Genomic DNA, 21565 nt, shown 5'->3' with positions numbered 1-21565 from the left:
CTCAACTCTGCTATGTTACCTTACATAAGCTCTAAGCCTCTCTCTCTTAGTTTCTCATCTGTAAATTGGAGGTCAAATAGTACTTACTTCATAGGATTGTTCTGTGTACTAAATGACTTAACTTATGAAAAATGTTTGGGACAGTGCCTGGGGGCAATGGTCAGTGCTACATCAGGAGCTTCTGGTCCAAGAATTCCAACCAGGAGAAGTGGGGAAATGTCAGGGATTTCAGTAACAGTGTTGGGAGAATGGAGGAGATATTTTGGAAAAGGAGAACTCTTGGCATTCCTGAAATCGTTTCAGGCAGGTGAGTGCTTATTTTGCATCCTGCCATTATGCAAACAAGAAGGATTAAGTCATCTCTATCAAAGTGCATCACTCATCTCTATCAAGTGCATTAGCCTTCTGGAGTTTATTATAAACATGAGGCACACAGCAACCAAATATATCCTGAGGAAGATGATGCCCCAGCTGACTGAGCTCCTGGATTTGTCAGAAGGTGGCACCAACACCAAGTAATGGGACTCTCTTTGCTTTGGATTAATTCCTTTTTGCCTTCTTCTTTTTCAATCATTTGAAGGTAACCAACAGGTTTCTCCATCTTTTGCTCTTCTTAGGAGGAAGTAAGAATTACCCTAGGGTTTGTATTACACTTTAAAATTTTAAGTTAAATTTCTCTGTTCTGATAACAAAAATATACATTCCTAGTTTGCATCTTGTTATGCATTGAATTGTGTCCTCCTCAAAAAGACATGTTGAAATCCTAATCCTTAGTACCTCAGAATGTGACCATATTTGGAGACAAGGTCTTGTAGATGTAATTAGGATGAGGTCATACTGGAGTAGGGTGGGCCCTTCATCCAATATGGCTGGCATCCTTATAAGAAGATGGTAATGAGAAGACAAACAGGGAGAAGGCCATGTGATTGGAGTTATGCAGCTGCAAGCCAAGGAATGCCAAACATTGCCAGCAAATCACCAGAAACTAGGAAGAGACAAAGGACTCCCATACAGGTTTCAGGAGGAACATGGCCCTGGTGACATCTTGATTTTGGACATCTAGCATCCAGAACCATGAGACTATAAACTTCTATTGCTTTAAGCCACCCTGTGTGGGATTATTGTTAAGATAACCCTAAGAAATGAATATACATTCCTTTCAAATTCCTGAAAACTATCCTCCATGATGATTTCCAGGTTCCAAAGCATTTTCATGCTTCCTGGAGTAGGTTGCCCACCCTCTTTTTCTGGGGATCCCAGATAGAAATGTAAAACTATATTTAGTGTACCTGTGACGAGCTGGCTCTGAACCTTCTTTAGGAACCTGAACCATCTCTTCTGCCAACATGGCCTCACATATTTATGATCACAAAAAGTGCTTAGTTGCAGATGGTTCAGTACAAAGCAGACTGCATATCTTTTGATTCCTTATTTAAATCTTCAGTCTTCTGATATCGATTTGGTGGCACTTGCTGATGTTGAGTGTCACCAAACAAGTGATATGGAACAAGTGAACAGAGTAAAAATAGGCCATGTAAGGGCTAGTGATAGGAGAATTGACTGAAGCAGTGAACTTGAACAGGAAGGAATGGTGCCTTTGGGGATTCGTGTTTGCCATCCTTGAGGAGAAATAACTTCAGCCCTTGGAAGTATTGGAAGTTCTCTTAATAGAAAAGTCCTGCATTGCTTAATGCATGGAAATCTTATTCTACCTCCAAACAGCATTTATAAGGATTCATCTAGAGGCCTCACTTGCTCACGAAATTCTGTGTTTACAGTTGGGAGTTTGTTATTCTTTAAACTTCTGGGTGTGTCATGGGACAAATATGAATGATTACCACACTAAAGAAAATAAAAGCTCTTTCCATTCTAACAAAGACACAAGAAACGGAAATGTCTTCACCATTTTCAAACTACCGATTGGTCTGCATAGACATTTGTTTGAACCAGAGCATTTCCAACCCTCTTAACTTCTTTTCAGTTTCTACAATTCACTTCCTGATGGTGGGAGTTATTTCCTACCATTCAGTTAAGTCAACTAGGGTTACTAATAGCATTCATCTTACCTCACTGCTGGAATATTTTCCCCTCCAGTGCTTAGAGTCTGTTTATTAAACAAATAGAAAATTAATGAAATAAATCTACTTGCCTACATTGCTAGGCAAGTAAGGAAAAGGATCTAAACTAGAGTTCTTGTCAGGTCTAAGCAAGGATAATCACAGCCATTATGTGGTTCTCAAGACACAGACCCTAACTTCTACCACAAGGTTTCTCCATCTGAGCACTGTTGGCATTTTGGGCCGGATAATTCTTTGTTGTGGGGTGAAAGTAGGGGTACTGTCCTGTGCACTGTAGAATGATTATCAGTATCCCTATCCTCCACCCAATAGATGCAGTAGTACCCCCTGAACTGTGACAATTGAAAATAACTCCAGACACTGCCAAATATCCCTTAGGAGGGAGAGCAAAATTATCCCTGGTTGAAAACTACTGCTCTAGAAAATCATAATTTGATGCGATGAGCTAGGACCTGAACTTTAGAAATATTTATAGCCTAGAATGCTTGTATATTTATTGCAGGCACTTTTGGTTTATAGTACTATGGCTTTGTGAGTTGATTGATTGATTGATTCATTCATTCATTCATTTGTTCAGTATTTATGAAACACCTACTTTTGAGGATGGAATAAGTGAAACAAGGAAACATAGCTGGTTATGAGTCATTGAAAAGGGGGCAGTGCAAATAAAATAGAGATGACCTCTGGCTGCTCAAGCTTATTCAGGAATCATTACCAGGGAGGGGTGATGTCCTTCTGTGGTGCACCACCTTATTATTAAGGTAACAGAGGAATTTTCTTTCTTGCTACTCCCCAAATCAGTAATAATTTGAATTTAGACTGGAATTTTGAGTAATTTCTTTCAGGACAATGACCCGAGTCCTTCCCTGTTTTAGGGCCTTCCTACCTCCTGTTAGTTTTGCTTGGAACACTCCTTCCATCACTCTTCACCTGGCTATCTTGGAGTTGTCATGTATTAATCTAAATGTTCTTTCTCCAAAGACTTCTTTCTGGTCCCCACCCCTTTTCTCACCTGGATGTTTTATAATCCAGCCTTTCTGACACTTATTTAATGGTTTGATTGAGTGAGTGTGTGTTTGAGAAAGAGAGAGAGAGAGAGGGTAAGAGCTAGAGAGAGATTATTTCTGCTACTAGACTATAACCTCCCTGAAATATAGTTTGGTGTGTGTGTGCGTGTGTGTGTGTGTGTGTGCGCAAGCATGCACGCGCGTGTGTGGGAGGAAAGGAGAGAGAGAGAGAGAGCACAAGCAGGGCAGAGGGAGAGGGAGAGGGAGAGAGAGAATCTTAGGCAGATTTCATGCCCAGAGTAGAGCCTGACTCAGGGCTCTGTCTCAGGACTGTGAGATCATGACCTGAGCTGAAATCAAGAGTCAGACACTTGACTAAGCCACTCAGGCTCTCACCTCCCTGGAATATATTAGGTACTAAATTAATATTTGCTGAATAAATGAATGAATTAGTTAATGCTGCCATTTGCTTAGCTATATTTCTCTCTCTTCTATTTACAAGAGCACCAACCTGATAAAATGTCCTTTAGGAAAGAAGTTCTGAATATGTTATTATCCCATCCAAGGGTTAGTAATTGCATTTATTGATCGCATTAAGTTATTCTAACACAGTTTTAGTAATTTTGGTGAAAGAGTGATCAAAGGTGATTAATAACAGTAAACTCAGATTAATTCAATTTTTGCTTCTCATGAAATTTGGGTTCAAACCTATGGATTTAGACATAGCTTTGCTTAGGGAGTTGATTAGTTCCTGAAGAATGTTCAGGTGGTCTGAAATCATGTTTAGCTTTGGCATCGTACAGGTTGGGCGCTAAGTGATAGGATTAAAATCATACAGGGCCCTAAATTTGAAACTTTGTATGGATCAGAGAGAAATAAATTATAGCTGGCTAATGGGAAAATCTGACTCAAAGTAATAGTGCTTCTGCTCCATAGCTCTTAGTCATCTGATTCTATTGCTTGCAGATGGGCTGTTAAAAGAACTTCAGAAATGTGGCCACATGGGCTAGGTGAATTTGACAACTGTCAGCACTCAGAAAGTCTGAGCATTTTTTATTTAGTCAGACTTTTTTAAGACCATTGCTCTAAAGTTATAAGTAAGGGTGTAATCTGTTAAGTGAATGAAGAGGAATAAACTGGTTACAAAAAAGATTACTGAAAGTTTGTAATCTACTTTGGAACTAATTTTCTGGTCTATCTTGGGACACAAGCAAAGTTTTGAGGCAAGGACAATAAAAGGGAAGACCACAGTTCTGAGCACAGATGAGAAGGGAAAATGAACTCCAGCTCCTCATCTCTTTAGTACCAAATATTTATTGGTAGTATATTCAGCATGTCATCTGTCGTTAGCTCAGTACTTCAAAGATGATTTAACTGAATCCCACAGCCTGAATATTAAGAATGAGAATGACAATTGGTAAAATCTAGGAAGAAAGTAAAAGTAGTATTGATGAGGAGTCTTCCACCATTCTCTCTGAATGGACTTCATATACCTTTAGAGGCTTCCACTCTTATGAATACTGGTCAACCGGATCATAGAATTTTAGAAGTGAAAGCAACTTAGGGACCATCTAGTCTCTTATTGATTGCTATAGGTGAAGAAACTGCTGTCCAGAGGGTCCAAGTGACTTTTCTAAGGCTCAAGGCAACACTGGAGGTCAGTGTCCAAGAAAGGGTAGAATTCAGACTTTTTCTGAGGCTCAGTTTCCCCATCTGCTCTGAGGAGTAATTGGCATCAGTAAAGCACTTCTCTCTTCTCTGTGCCAGGCACTAGAGAAACGACAGAGACCTGCCTGTCGCTAGGCCTAGTGAAGCTTCCTGTGGCCTCTGTACCAGTAGAAGAAAAACCAGTGCATGTTGTCAGCTCCATTCTTAGTATGCCTGAGCCGTGAACCATGTAGAAAAAGGGGATTGGGGATGACACTCTAACCAGATGATATTCCTCTTGGGGAGAATAGAAAGAATGAGCAAAAGAAAAGGGAAACAACAGGACTGGATTACATGAGTGACACGAGATTTATCCCACATACAAAGTCTGTCTTACACAGTTGCTATACTAGAGTTCCAGAAAGTATTTTTTGTAATAGCAATTTGAGAGACAATATCATACTCCAATGCTAAGGATTGGAGTGCTAAGGATTCCCCAAAATGAAGATGCTGAGAAGGAATAATTTCCCCATGGTGGCCCTTATGGTCCTGAAAGTTTTATGATGGCACATAATTTTATTATTAAGAAATTCGGAGTCTAAACCAGACTCAAATCTGGCTGTACATTAGCCTAACCTGGAAAGCTTTCAGAAAAACAAAAAACAAAAAACAACAAGAAAAAAAAAACAAATTAACAACAATACATAGGCCTGGACCCCATCATAAATTAGTTCAGTTAGAATTTCTGGGGATGGGATACAACAGTATTTTGAGATGTTCCCCCGATGATTTATGCCTAAATCATGTGGTCTAAAGTCACAAAACAGCCACCCCTTTGCAGAAGCCATACTGTCTAGTGAGTTTAAATCACAATAGAGGTTTATACAAACTGTGAAATTGTTTGAATATGCAATGTGTAGGTGGGAGTGGATGGGCAGGCTTGCCATAGAGATAATATTTCATACTGACCTTTTGGTACATACAATGCATGCATTTTTCAGTGTTCTACTTTCAGATGTTTACCACATGCATTCCCAACCACTGTTTAAAACAATGCCGTACCAACTACTCTTTGCCCTCAAACAAACCAGGTATCCTGCTGGAATAGAGGAAAAGTGCTCATATGTATGCCAGTGCTTAATTATGAGACTGTGTGTCAATGCTGTTATACATCTATTTGTAATTGCAGAGGTAGAGGAATTTGAGCAGTTACATAGACAAGTAAGGAATTTAACACACAACTATTATAAAACAACCTCTGTGACACATTCCTGGGATTAACCCCTCTAATTACTTGAAATTTCTTCTCCCAGGAAACCTAACACTTTTTTTTTAAGTGTACATCCCTTCCTCCCTTTTCCTTGTCCTGAATGGTGATTGTGTCTGAGCAGTATTTTTCTTGTAAGTCTCATAATAACCTGGCAATACCTAAAGGCAGCTGTCATTCCATGTTCCCTTCCAACTCTTCTAAAAAATTGTCCAGACAAAGCAGTCCCTTCTCAGCCATACCTGGAGGTTTCTCTTCATCCCTTATCTGCTTCCTTTTGCTCTTCTGTGGGATCTTTCTAGCATCTCTACCTCCCTCATAAGATCAAAACAGAACGCATTTTTAATAAGTCTAACAAATAGGAAATGAAGTAGAGAATCTTGTAGGTGACATTTCTTCTGATTGCATTGTCCATTTGATTCCATCTATTATACTTCCTTTAAAGTATCATTATATTACTGAGATGTTTAGTGTTTATGAAAAACTGGTAGACTAGCTTGCATCCCCTATTGCCCAAGGGGAATGGAGCATTGTGGATTCATTTAAGGGCACATTTACAATAGTGATTATCACCCTGGAGATCTTGGTCCCTTATATAGACCAATATAATATGGAATTATAACAAGGGGTTTCCATATCCATTATGCTCACCAAGCATCTTGGTTTTCCACATCAAATTTCCACAGGAATGACAACCTTTTCCTGGTATTTTCTTTTTTATAAATTTACCTTATTTTTTATAAATTTTTATAAAATTTTTATAAATTGTTTCCTACTTAATATCTATACGTTCTATTTCTAGTCATTTATCATTATCTCACTTTGTATAGCCCTTTATCTTAATAGGGCCATAAATATAGGCCCTATATTTATGGGCTACTTACAATTTGTCACAACCACTTTGATGTTATTTTTATCACAGATATTAACAAGGTCATTGTAATTGGTGTCATTTGTAAGTTGTGAGTCCTCTTGTATTCCAGTCATTGATAAAATATTAAATGTGCTAGGTAGGGCTGTGGTCTTGGCTGTATGTTAGATACCAGTCACACCTAAAATTCTCATTACACATCATCACCCTTTTTTTGATGGCTACTTCCTAGTCCTATCTATTCTTAACTAAATGAGATCCTGATCTCCTATACTTAGCTTGTTGATAGGGAAACTGGAGTCAAACCAAAAAGTCTTACTTTTATACATATTGCAGTAAATCCACTTCCTCTCACAGGAGATGAGAGAAAGGATGGAAAAGGAGCTAACTTCTTTTCATTTGGGACAGACATCAACAATGAAATGAATGATGTCTGATCCTTTCTAGAGACATCTATATGTATTGGTCCATTTTTCTTCTCCTCCTTCTCCTTCTTCTCTTTCTCCTCCTTCTCCTTCTTAAACCTGAGACCTATGAGAGAGGACCTCTGAGGTACAAAGAAACTTCTATGCTGTTGGAATAGTGGATTAATGGTTACCACCTACCAGTTAGTAAAATCTCAGAGCTCTATGTACTTAAGATCTAGAAGTAATAAAGCCAAAGAGAAGGAAAAAGAAGCTTGGGTTTCTCAAAGCTTTTGGCTCCTTCAGGTGTGGAAGGTTTGAATTTTTCTTCAGAGCTGTCTCCTGACTTAGTCATTCCTCTGATGTTTGCCATTGTCCAGAGGCATATGGATGGTATGACAGGGAATTCTTACCCCCTTCTTTGTAAGGGATTTCTCATGTGTCCCAATATCCAACTGTCAGTCTTCTGGCCCCAGTGGGCAACATCAAACATCAATAATGGCATCTCTTGGCATTCTGGGAATTTGCCTGCCCTACGTGCCAGAAACTTAGGAGATTATCCTTATCCCCCAGGCCCTGGGAGACCATCCAGGTGCCATAGCCTGCTCACTGAAGGCTCAGGAGAGATGCATTTGTGTCCTCCTCAAACTGGAGACAAAAATAAAATTTTTAATAATAAACATATACACAGAACATGTTTTCTCTTTACTTTAGTAAATAGAGTTGATATGTTTGGATTTCTTTATTATCTGGATATGTTTTTTTTTTAGAAGGTTTAAAATGTGGCTGCCATAGAGAAAGGGGCAAAGGAAGACACTCAATAATGTAATCCTGTTGTCCTTTCACTTGCAGGAGACATTCGGTTACTTAAAGAAGAATTTCAGCAGACTCAACTTGACATCCATTTTCTGATGGCAGACTCAGTGTGGGGCCCTGGGGTGGGTACTGGGCAGCCACAGTTCTGGGGCCACCAGGGGGTCACTGTCCAGCTCTGAAGGACTCAGGCATGCAGTGGAAAGGGAAGGTGGGGAGGACATGGGGATAGCGAAGCAGAATACTTAGAAGGCTTTGATGTATGCCAAAATAGAGATAAAAACAAAATGTGGTGGAAGCAAAGAAAAGAGATAACCAATTCCTATGAGATTGGTCAGCAAAAGCTAACAGAGGCGATGAGCCCTGGCAGAAGGCTGTGGTTCTGTCAGGAAGACTCTGGTGTGGAAGGACTCAGGACATCCTTTGTGCCTGGTTTAGAGTGCATGCTTCTTTCTTAAATATTTGTTAAATGGCCTTTCTAAGGGAGTGCATTATCTGAGAATGACTCTCATTCTCACCTCTATAACTACAGTAATGGAGGTGTTTACTTACAATAGTTTGGTGAAATGGTGATTATTAACTATTTTGGGCAATTTCTCTCCCTATTAAAAAGCATGGTGCTCAGGATCAAGTAAGGAAGAGATCTGTTCACCTAACCAAAATAATTGGTTATCTACAATGAATGCAATTCCATTTCCTTGACATATTTTGGTATACCCATTTCCAGCTATATTTTATTACTGCTAATCATATAGAAAAGGCCAACAGTGAGCCATGATTGATAAAACACTCCCATTGTTCTTCTGAGAGATTAATGGTGCCTTGTAAAATGCCTTATTAAGTCTGTTCCTTACTTCTGGCATTTGTTTTTGAGAACAAATACATAATTACTAGGGAGGAAGTCTCAGAGAAACTACTTTCAGGATTAAAGAGGCATTTCTCCTACTAGCATAAAACTAAGGTTTTTCTCAACTGTTTTGTTTTCACAACGTGTTACTGTAACAGCACAAATGTCTAGAAATCGAATAGGCAAATTGAGAACCTTAAATAAAGCTGTTAAGTTGAAAGTGCCTGTCAGGACATGCCTCATTCTCTCACATCTGCTCCTCCTCCCCACACATCCAGGTAGGACCAGCCACACCCCAGGCACTTTGGCCAACCTGGGCAATCAGGATGCTTTAAAGACCCAGGTGATTGAGCACAAGCCAGCACTGCATCTTGTCTGGTTCTGGGCATGTATTACACTTTAGTCACTGAGACCACATCCCCACTTTGTACCCCAATTCTGGTCTTTGGGACTTGACCCTCCCTGTCTTATTGGGAACTCACCCAGCATCTAGATTTCTTGAGGTTTGGGGTCTTACATTAGTCTTCACATTGGTCCTTTTCCCTCCTTCCCCAACCCACCTGCCAGCATCTAGAGTCTGACCTTAGGACTACAGGCCTGTCACTCCCAACTCAGAGGACTTCTGGAATCCCCCTTGCCAAATGCTGTCCACCTACTCTGAGAACACAGTCATCTCTTTCTGCACTGTGGTGACATGACTGTCTGCTTGGACTATGATCTATTGCTGGAGAGAGAGAGAGAGGCACTGGATGGAGTACAATGGTTAAGAACCTGAGCTCTAGAATCTCACTGTCTAGGTTCAAACTCTGACTCAACCACTTCTTACCTATGTAATTCTGAGTAAATGAATAAGCCTGAGCTTCCTTATCTGCAAAGGGAATATAATGGTGATAATAACAATAGTCCCTACCTCAAAGGGTCATTGGAGGAGTAAGTAATCTGTACCACTGAGCTAGTGTGTAGGAATGTTGGCAGAAGCATCCCATCTCCTGTTTGACTCTTGCCTGCACATCTGGCACCCTTTGGATGGCCCCACTGCTTGAATTTAGCCCTTTTTATTAGTAAAGGCCTTATCTCATCAGTTCGCTTCCTGGCCTAATGATGCCTTTGTGGATTGCTGTGGCTTATAAAGGGACAAATGCCTTGGCTAGGCACAGAAGACCCTGCTGATCTGGGTGTTGGTTGTGTCCCTTGCTTTCTCCCCACTGACCGTGCCATCAGACATGGCAGCATTGTGCAAAGAAAGAAATGGACGTTGGGATACTGGAGTTGGCATGTGCAAAGCTCATTCTAGCACAGAATGGATGGCAAGATGGGGAGAAGGGGCCTTCTTTTTTTCTCTATCTTTGCTTCTTTTTTTCCCAGTCTTACACTTTCTCAACTACTTGGGTCCCTATATCAGCATCTTTTCCAGTTACTCGTTGTAAGTGAGAAGATGTAATTGTGTTTGATACCTGCAACAAATAGGAGATGATCCAATGCAAGCTCTAGACACAATTTATCTTTTTACATAGACTCTATCAATGTCCATTTTTACTGTAATGTCCTTGCTGGGCTCAGGAAAGGTTTATATATTGAATACAGCTTTAAAAATTTTACTTTTAAATTGCTGTAAGATAGAATATTAAGCACATATACACAACATCAAATTTATTTAAGCCTCCTCCAAATTAAAAATGCCTGGCTCTTAATTACCTAAACAGCTGACAGTAGCTGAAGAGGAAGCTTGGTTGTGCCTTTAGGAATATGTATTTCCCCTGCCATGAAATAATGACCAACAAGAAGACATCTTTTCAAGGTTCAATAAAAGAAAACAAGATGTATTTTATATCTGAAACATCAACATAGTTCCCATGAGAGGCAGGAAATATGTATTCTGTGCAGGTGTAAATCCGTTCTATCAAAGAATTCCCCTGATAGTTGCACTGTACATGGATCATGCAGATTTCCTTTAAGACAAAATTAAAAACACTTCCCCCAACCCTAAACAATGGTTCATGTGAAAAGCATGCCATTTTATGTTTCCTGGACTAACTGAAAAATAGTTAAAACTATTTTAAACATTTTAATCCTTGACGGAGGAATTGACAAAATATGTGATGGAAGGATGTCAGTTTCATTAACCCTGTGTTGCAGGGAGAGAAACTAAAGGCTGACAGAAGAGTAGATTGGCACTTAAGAGCTCCTCCTTCAAGTTACAGTGCAGCTTGATGGTTGCGATGAAGGGCAGGAAGGGGTCAGCTGGAAAGAAAGGCATGTCATGCCTGGCGTGTGGAAATTTTGCCCATTCTGCTAAAAATTAGTGTGTGTAGGGATTTCCAGTGTAATCCAAGTTATAGGAATCAGCTATAGGCCATTGCCAATCCATCTATGACCATATAATTTATCTCTTAAGCTATGACACTTCTGAATGTGGAAGGGGCACTATTAAGAGGCCATATCTATTAAGGCCTGTTATGGCACTATTAAGGGCCATATTAAGAGGCCAATAGTTACTTGGGGCTGATCACTACCAACTGGTCCGAATGGGACAAACTAGAGCCTGTGGCTACCCACTCCTAGGTCACCCTGCAGTGCTAAGTTTATGGTTGGCTATAAACCCAAGTGGCCTCAAGGGATGGAGAATCATTGAGCAAAGTGGATTTGGGAGACTTTCATGGTGTTTCAAAACTCTCTGGTAGGTTTAAGCTAGCCTAATCCTCAAATATTCTTCTGGAAGGGAGAATATCTAGAATTATACAGTGTTACTATATAGTCCTCTATTTTCTTAGGATAGAGCCATCCATGGTGTATGTCTTTAAGCCAAACTTTCTAAACCTATACAAAATGTAATTACATTGCAAAAATCATATAGGGAATTTTGAAAAATATAGATCCTTAGGCTCCAACTCTAGATATTCTAACTTAATCGATCTATAGTAAGCTCAGACACCTGTATTTTTTAAAAAATTTTTAAATATTTATTTTTTGAGAGAGAGAGAGAGAGAGACAGAGAGCGTGAGCACAAGTGGGGGAGGGGCAGAGAGAAAGGGAAACACAGAATCCGAAACAGGCTCCAGGCTCTGTGCTGTCAGCACAGAGCCCCATGCAGGGTTCAAACTCACAAACCATGAGATCATGACCTGAGCTGAAGTCGGATGCTCAGCCGACAGCCACCCAGCCTCCCCGGGCACCTGTATTTTAAAAAAATTCCTTTGGTGATTCTGATGCCTAGCCACATTTTTATAACCCTCTTGGGTTTGTAAAGAGGCTATAAGGTTCTTAAAGAGCTGCAAATTTTAAGGATTCAATAGGAATATTAGAAGTTGAGAGCCAATGCTGGAAGAGACAATATGAAAGAACAGAAATATTTTCCATAATTTAATTACATTTTAAATAGGACAGGAACAGAGGCAAATTGTTTAAAAATATATATGTTCCTTATTTTGCCCGTGCCTTGTTTACTGGCTCAGGAACAATTTGAGGCATTATAAATGAGTCATTTTTTGAACTAAGCCCTGAAGGTTATAAAGTTTTAACAGACAGTAGAATTTGTTAAAGAAATTCCAGCAAAAGTTTGCAAAATAAACTATATAGAGGCAAGGAAATAGCTTTATACTCTGTGAGTAGTGCTCCTATCTATCTTGCTCCGTATGGTAGCCACTGGCATAGTACGTAATAATTATTTACTTAAAGGTAGATGACTTTTTGAGGGAATGCTATTATATGAGAATGATTCTCATTCTTTTCTTTATAGTTAGAGAAATTGAAGCATAGAAACAAAATAGCTTGCCCAAAATATTTTTAGGGCTGGTGTTTATTAGCTTTTATTAGCCAAACAAGTTTGATTCCTATTTATAAGCTCAATTCTCGGGGACTACTGTTGGCCCAACCATTCTTTACTTCTTCCTTGGTGTCCAGTCTTCCACTAATGGGACTAGATACTTTCTAACTGAAAGAGATCATGAAAGTTTTAGGCCATTATGGTGAAACCAAAACTGATCTGATTACTATGTGTATGCTTTCCCTTGACTGTTAAAGGAAAAGAATTTTGTGTCTGTGCATATTTAAGAATGATTACATTCAAGTTTTAGAGAAGAAAGTTACAAAAGTTGCAAAAATATTTTTTCTTATCTTGGCACAATACTCTTTCCACTCTATCAAGGTGCCTCTGAGTACCTATACACCAGGCATTTATCTTGGGGCTGGGGGCTTCTTTTTTTAAGAAACTTCTTTTAAAAGAAGTATAGTAAGCAAATCTCTTTCTCTATGGCTTTAGGGTACTGTAAAGCAGATAATATATATAAGATCCAGAGTGTGGAAGAAAAAAGAGTGTTTCTTGACATAAATCACCTTTGTATGAAAACAGCACCCTTGCCCTTTCCTCACACAAACCAAGCCAGGAGTATCATGAAAGGGTCCAGAACCCCACAGATCAGTGCGCGCAGCCCTGTTCTTGCAGGGGCCAATTCTCTGTGCGTGTTTCATCATAGAGAACTTATGTTGAAAAGTAGGGCAAATTAAAGCAGTTTCATTCAGAATATGAAAATGTCTGTTATTTTATGGACTTGAGTGGGCAGGATGCATAAGCAGGTGGTTTTTCAAATTACTGGACTTTCCAGATGCTGTTTACTATTGCAGCTGTTCTTACTTTAAGCTCTTTTAAAATGTAGCCAATGCTGTTGTGAATTGGAAGAATAAGCCACACCATGAACTTTTTCATAATTCAAAGACATTTGGTGTATCTTGTCTAAATTTTAATAAGTTTTATGAAATTTCATAACCAAACCAAATTTGAGTTAATCTTTCAGTGTCTTTTGATGACAGGAGATGGAGAAGAAAAAGAGACTTTCTTTTAATAAACATTTAAAACGTATATCATTGTTGGCTAAACTTGTGTTTTCAGATGCTTATGAATGAGTAATAACCCCCAACTTAGTATCATTCTTTATTCAGTGATGTGAGAATAATTTCCCACCAAAAATGACCATAATGCTCCTTTACAAGCTGGAGATTCTGAATTCCATGCATGATCTCGTCCTATGTGGCAGCATGTCTATCACCATCTTGTGAAGCTATCTCCTACACAAATAAACCAACAAAACCAACTCCAACAGAAGAAAATATTAAGAGGGTACTGAGTGCTTTGAGACCATCTGATCTTTTAAGTTTTATGCTTTGATTATATGTATATCAAATAAACAGAGAATTAAAAATGACCTTTATATTGAGATTAATTGTCAATGGCTCTAGATTGCTTTCTAGCTGAAAGGGATCAGGGATGCATTAGGACGTCATTTTGAAATCAAAACCGGTCTGATTACCATGTGTATGACTTTTTTTTGACTTCCAAAGAAAATTTTGTGTCTGAAAATATTTAAGAATTATTACATTCAAGTTTTAGGATAGAAAGTTACAAATGCATATTTTTATTTTCCAACCAAGTTCTTCTCTCATATGTTCTGATTTTTCTCAGGACTAATCTCAGAATCATCTCAATTCATTCCTTCCCTCAAAGCAATAGTCTATAAGAATCACATAATCTTGTCTATCCTTCCTTATATTTCAAAATTTCTGTTTTGGACAGTAATCATTTGAAAACATGGATAAAATTTTAAACTTCCTTATTTAAATTTCCCTTAAATAATTGGAAGTTAGGCTGGTAACCATTATGTTCTCTTCCAATTCTAAAATTCTGTCATTTTGTGCTTTTTATCCCGAGTGCCACTGCATACCGTCTTTCTCATTTCATGTCTAGACCATAATACAATTACCTCGTAACAGTTCTCTGCTCATCCAGACTGTCTACCTTTCCTTACATAGTATAGTTTAACTAGTCATCTTCCAGAAAGCCCACCCTCACCATGTCATACTCAAACTTGAAGTCTTCTTGCCTTCTCACTGCTGAGATGATAAAGTCCAAAGTTATCATGAGTGCTGAATAAAGGACTCTGCCATCTGGCCATGATCATCTGGCTCATCTTTATGATGTACCGTTCTGCCACATGAACTCTCTAATTCCGATCAAAACGGGCTACTAAACCTTCCATCATGCCCTGTATGAGACATTCCCATCTCTGCCTGGTTTATTTAGAACGTCCTCCTGTGCTTTTCTCAGCTATTTGCATTCTATTTGTCCTTTGTGATCCAACTCAGATTGCACTCTTTTGTGCTCTTCTCTATTAAACTATAATTCGTCTCCCTTCCCTCACCCTGTTGTGCTATCCACAGGAAGGTCTCCCTAACACTTAACATCAATATCGTTCACTTTTTTTAAAACTTTATTGAAGAATAATTGACAAGTATAATTGAATGTATTCAAAGTGTACAATGTGATAATCCGATATACATCTACATTGTTTGATTAGCAAGATCAAGATAATACCATTCACTTTTTAAAAACCTTTTTATTATTCAATATTCAATAATACTTACTTTTGACTTATTACATTATAGATTTGATCTATTTCCAAAATGATGATGAGAAGTTTTATAGTAGACACCACATAAAATATCCTGTCTTAAAAAAGAAAGTGAAAATACAAAACCATACGTGGGAAAGAGTAAGTAACATGGGTTAATGAAACTTAAAATCTAGCTATATGTTTCCTGGCAGTCAAAGCAAAAAGGACCCATTAGTTACCATTTGGCAGTGACTTACTATTGTGATATGGTGTGTGTGTGTATTTTTTTAAACTTTTTATCTATTTACATCTTGTCTCACTAACTGTAATCCTTGTGATTGTTAGGACTTATTTTGGGAATTATCCTTTGTAGTATGTAACACAGTGTGTAGTCTAGCATATGATGAATTTAACAAAGGAATTGATTGATGGCTAATATGATATCTGAACCCATTTTATTTATATAGAAGTTACAAATAAGTGCATAGTAAACATACAAATGAAAATGTGAACATAAAAAGAAGACAGAAATCTCAGAGAGAGAATGAGGGTCTGAAGTTGTGATCACTTTAATCAGAAGAAATTTTAAAAAGCATTCATAGCCTACTATTTTTGGACAAATGTCTATATAGATATCTCATAGTATAGCAAACCTTTAGTGAGATAAACTAATTTTATTGGAATGAATTGTATAGACCAATTTATGTCATTATCACTAGTGGAATAGGTGATAATACTCTACCCTCTTAAAATATAAATTCATGGCATACCCAGCTTCTGAGTTTTCTTTTCCTCCCTAAGTAGCTGTTTTATGAGACTGAAAGGACACTGTGCAGATGAACCATGCTGTTCCTCACACTGTACATCAGTGTTTCATTTCTTCTCCTTCTAGAGTTATTTTTCTAAACTTGGTATAAGAGACTTTTAAAAGTGCAGGGAACTAGTCTGGAGCTGTCCAAAAGCAATTTCCATGATGATGGAAATGTTCTGTACCTGTGCTAATACAGGAGCCAGTAACCTCATATACTGAGAACTCAGATTGTGGCTAGTGTGACTGAGGAACTGAATTTTAAATTTTATTTAATGTTAATTATTTGAAATTGAAATTGAAAGAGCCACAAGAGGCCAGAGATGACAGACTCAGCAGAGGCAGCTTTAATGGAGCTACTTGCCTTTCAAACAGGCCTTTCCTTACCTGATTTGGTATCCTGACCACTGCTTCTTCTATTATCACATGAAGTTTTAAGCTACTGTGCATTCACAGAACTTGGGATGATTTTGTTATTTTAAGAAGTCTGTGTCATCAAAAGGAAAATTTAGGGAAATTTATTATTTACTGCCATGTACACTGGAGAGAATCATCCCTCTTTCTGTCATTATGTCTGTGCTTGGACTCAAAGAAAAACACTTATAAAATAGGAGTCTCCATAGAATATAGGCCACCCTTCCTGGCTCTACTGGCAGACAGCACTCTTTGGGCAAAATTTGTACTTGTAGCTTGGGTCTGTCTTTGTAGAGCATTCTCTGAAGTCCTCTCTTGACCAAGCAGCTGGTCTCCAAAATCTTCCCAAGGTGGATTTTTCTGTCTAACTGTCTTGTTTTGCTCATAGGAGCAAATGGGAGGGGTTTGCTTTCTCTAGGCCAGCAGGAGCTTGCTGTAACTCTTCCTTTTAATTTTTTTTTTTTTTTAATATGAGGATCCCCACACTTGCTCTTTGAAATGCTATTCTGTAAACTGCTATTTCCTCTAAGCCTGTTATGCCTTTTTTCCATCTGTGTTGAAGTCTCTTTTCCCAGTGGGGCCTTTCTTTCTCAGCTTAGTCATGCTATGTGTAGAGACCCACATCCACACTGCTGGCTTCTCTGACTCATCCTGGGAGGCTTGCTTGCTCCAGGAACCCCACTCACACTATGGTGGAACAACAGGGAGGCTCCAATGAAGCTGTCCCTTTCTGAAATCTGCCTCTTTTCCTGGCATCTCTTCTCATCCAAAGCTACATGAGACTGGCAAAAAATAAAAATGCCCTGCCCCGCCCCCCTTGCCCCTTTGAAGTGATGCTTCTAGTAAATAGTTTTTATCAACTTTAATTTCCAGTTTATAAACTACTCTTGTTATTGCTGCGGCTTTTAAATATTCCATAATCTGGCTAGTAGAAAAACCCGCTAATGCTCCAGTTTTCCTTTTTCCTCCATCAGCAAGCCAAGAGAGTCAGTTCTGACAGTTACGTTTTCCTTCCAGTTACAGGTTAAATTGTTTCCCTTTTTGAAATATATTATTCATAAATGTGAACAGTTTCTGAGCTCTAGCTCCTCCCATCCACAGATAGAAGGCTGGGTACGTGGAAATCACTCATCTGCCCCATTGGCTGTTCTGGGTTATGCAGAATTGGGTCTTCACACTGTAATCTTTCAGGCCAGGATTTTCCTTGGCCTTCCCCACCCCTCAAAGAAAACTCTCTGCCAAGAATGGCTTAGGCCCATGATTTCCCAATCCAGATGGGTTCAGACAATAAATTTCTCTGACTTGATTTGCTAAAAGGGTCGAAGTTGAATAATATAATGATAATCAAAAACTGACCACTGATTGAAATCTAAATTTGGCCAATAACTCCTTCAATTAACTTTTTTTTTAATCACTAAAAACATTCTGAAAGTATAAAAAGGAACTCCAACCTGAGTGTCCCATTAGCTGAGGGAAGGCTGACTCAGGTAGTCACTGAAGAAACAATTTTATATACCTAACTAGAGGTGTCTATGGGAGAAATCAAGAAGTACACATTATTTTTGGTTGTGTAAATTAGCTTGATTGTGCATGAGTACAATACCTTTCCAGTTAAAATACCTTTCATATGTATAATATTATATCCTATTATATATAATATGTACTATATGTATTACTTGTACTTAGTCTGAAGCATTTTTACCCACTGTATTATTTTCAAGAAAATATCTTGATTGGAGCTACGATAATCTGCCCACTCTGCATTCCGGTTCTCATCTTGGCACAAGACCTTATGCAATGACCTTACTGCTTTAATTCTATGTGCAATAGGGCACCACCCTTCACTAGACATTAAGCCTGGGAATAGACAGAGGGTGACCTGCAGGGCAACTGTCCCACCCTCCCGAGGAGTGTGGGTCAATCTGTTGCAGAGATCCAGAGGTTCATTTGCCAGGAGAAAAGTGCAGTTGTAGGAAAAGTGCAGTTATATGAAACTCCATTAGCTACATTCCGGCTGAACTAGCCAGCAGGAGGGGGGAGGGGATATGTGACATTTCTGAAAACTGCTGGAGCTCCCACACATCAAGCCCAGAAAACGATATGTGTGGCAAAGGTACAGAAGGATGCACAGCCTGCTTGCCAGAAGAGAAATGTCCCAACCCTGACAGCGTCTCAGGGGCGGGGGTGGGGTGGGGGGGCGTCCTTTATAAGCTGGCCGCCTCACCTTACCTTGACAACGTCGTCATTGAGATGCTTGGGATCGCGGTTGACCAAGTCGATCTCCTTCGTGTGCGCGTCGTACACTTGCTTCTCGTTAATCTCTTCTGCCATGGCCTTGTTGTTGGGCTTGTAGATATTGCCCTGTTCCCGAATGGGAACAGTGTAGAGATGTCCCTGCGGAGGGCAGACGGCCAGGAGGGGGAGGGTGGTCCGGGCAATGGGAAGAAAATTTCAAAAAGGAAAACAAGTGATCAGAAGTCAGGCTGGCGGCGGAGCAAACCTCGAGGCTCAAAATCGAACTAACCGCTTCGGCAGCGGTGGCTCAGCGCACAGTAAACTCCTTGGCGCCGCTAGCTTTTTAAGAGGATCGAGCAGAGGACACCACACCCCTCCGTACCAGGCAGGGAGCTCCTGTCTCCCCCGCCCGCCGCCAGGGGTCAGGGCAAACCCCGCGGCGCAGTCAGCCCAGGCCCCCGCCCAGCGCGCGCCCTGCCGGAGGTACCCCGCGGTACCCCGCCGAGACCCCAGCAGGCGAGGAGATCCGATCTCTGACGTCTGTCCAGCCACTCTTTCCGCCACGCCACGCTCGCCCCGAGTGCTTCACCTGCTCCATTTTTCCGTCCCCCATTCCTCCTCTCAGTAAGCTCTTCCAGTTTATCTTTCAGATCCAGGTTGAACACCCCCGACCCAAAAATGGGCTGTCCCCATTTTTGTTGCTTCCAGGTCGCATATCCCTCGCACCTGTTCGCGCCCCACCCCCCAGTCTTCCTCTGCGCTCTTTGTCCCTACGCTCTCTCCGCGCTCGTAGTGGTCACAGCCCGAAAGCCCCCATCTCTGGGCCAAGCCATGTGTCAACCCCCCTAAACTCCCTAGAACAATGGTATCTCACCTGCACTGCGCCCTCGACCCACCCTCAGGTCACTCCTAGGCTGCCGGCCGGTGGTTGAGCGGCGGCCCTGTTTGGGAAAACGAGGTCTCCACACTCGGGCGGAGCCCGAGCGCAGGAGGGTAGTTGGACCTGGTGGTGGTAGTTGGGGAGAGTAGAGCTCCATCCTTCTCCAAACACCCCCTCCAGGCGCCAAGATGCAGGAAGAGTTCTTGAGGTGGCCCAAGAGCTTTGGAAAGTGCAAACATGACTCTGCCGTTCCGGCCAACCGGTCCAGGTGCCTGGCGGGGAGTCGCGGGGACCGTCCCCAGGATTGCGGGTGAATGACTTCCCACCCTGCGTTCCAGCTCGCCGCCTCCCAGCAGTCAGGGATTGGACGGTGGGAGTCCCGAAATAAAGCAGCACCCCGGACCCACCTAGAAATACGTCCTCGGTCCGGCAAGCAGACCTAATTTCAGGACCCCCGTCCTCTTTTCCTCCTCTCTCTAGTTTGGGGGGCCCAGGGCCCCTTTCTCATAGGAAAATCTAAAACATTCCTGCCTTCTCTTCAGCTCCCCGCCCAGGCCCATTCCTCAGAGGTGCCAGCGCGAGAGGAGTGTTCTAAAGTCAAGAGAGGGCTGGGGCAAGGAAAGCAGTCGGAATATTTGGAGTGGGAGATAGCAGGAGACACTTCTTGTGCTCTCCAGGGCCCGGCGCGCACCCACCCAAGCCTACCTCGGAGTCTACGTATTTGCCCCCAGACATGCTGGCCCGTGGCTGGACGAAGGCTCTGAGATTTCCCTGGGCTGTTATTTAAGGGAACTGAGGAAGGAAGATCTTGTATTGTATGGGGGAAAAAAAGGCGCTGGCGGGGGGCGGTGGCTGGGAGGGAGCCTCCTGGCCGCGGGCCAAGGGTTTGTTCTGCTCGCGGTTGGCCGGGACTTGCGCTGCGCCGGGTCTAGGCACATCCCCAAGGTTCTGGCAGCGGAGGGTGGGGAGCGCCCGCAGGGAGGAAAGAGCAATGAAAAAGCGTTTCACCCGCTCTGAGTTGCTTGGGCAGATATTTTAAACCTGGGGCAAGATTTTCCCAGTTATGAACCACTGAGAGGCGTCCTGCGGAGAGCGAATGTTTTTGCAGTGCATCATCCCTGAAGGGGTGGGGAGTGCAGGGACACGGCGCATAAGCAGAGATGCCCAGTATGGGCACCAGAGCTTCAGAAAGAATTCTGCTCTGTTCTGAGCCGTTTCTTCCCATCGCCCAGGTTCCATCTCTGATCAAGACACAGCTATCTCCCTGTTCCACAGAGGAAGGGATGAAAAATGGCCCGGGACCTTTAGGTGCATTTCGTCTAAACACAAGGAAGGAATTTGTGTGGGCGCGCGTGTGTGGTGTGCTTTTGGTGACAATCCTTTACATCTAGTCGGTGTGGATGGGAAACTTGGAGAAGCAGGCATGTAGAATTTAATATTTCCCAAACCACTTCTGAAATTCTCCCAAATGCTTTGAAATAAATGAAAATGTTAAAGTTTACTGTTCTTTTTGGAACAAAGGAAATTTATGCCAACAAGTTATGCCGTATTTACAAAATAACATAAAATATTTACAATTGTAGAAATATTTAACTGGGGCTGCAAGTTTATCATAGAGGAGTTTTTTCTAATGTACTTGGCTGTGAGTTACAGGAGACTTGGTTTTTCTACTGTTTGATTAGAAGTTTAAAAAATTGTCAGCATTTAAAATGCTCTATCTCTTCCTGAATCTGGGGCTGCTTTCTTTATTATAAAGCAACATAAGAATTAAACAATAAGCAGTCATTTTACATTTGAGCTATCATGAGTCAAGATATTCGCTATTCAGAAAGGACATTTTAACTAAGGTTCCATATACAATCAAAAGTAAAATTATGGCTTGAAATAAAAAAGCTGAGAACAACCTGAAGG

The 21565-nt window shown here is 40.8% G+C and overlaps 1 protein-coding gene across 2 annotated transcripts in view; it reads right to left on the bottom strand.

Annotated features, from left to right (window-relative positions):
- Positions 1–20546, bottom strand: part of CAV1 (caveolin 1) — a 35102-nt gene extending 14556 nt beyond the window's left edge. The window contains exons 1-2 of one of the 2 annotated variants that reach the window (XM_042922696.1): positions 20360–20546; positions 18769–18933 (exon numbers count right to left, since the gene is read on the bottom strand). In XM_042922696.1, coding sequence (XP_042778630.1) covers positions 18769–18933; positions 20360–20389 — 195 coding nt within the window. In that variant the 5' untranslated portion in view covers positions 20390–20546. Of the gene's footprint in view, positions 1–18768; positions 18934–19648; positions 19828–20359 lie in introns of those variants that run through there. The other variant, XM_042922706.1, reaches the window with a different exon arrangement.
- Between the last annotated feature and the right edge of the window lie 1019 nt (positions 20547–21565).

This window comes from Panthera leo, chromosome A2 (genome assembly GCF_018350215.1).
Source record: "Panthera leo isolate Ple1 chromosome A2, P.leo_Ple1_pat1.1, whole genome shotgun sequence".
NCBI lineage: Eukaryota > Metazoa > Chordata > Mammalia > Carnivora > Felidae > Panthera > Panthera leo.
Note: the sequence above shows the minus strand (reverse complement) of the source record. Positions and strands in the feature narration are given on the sequence as shown.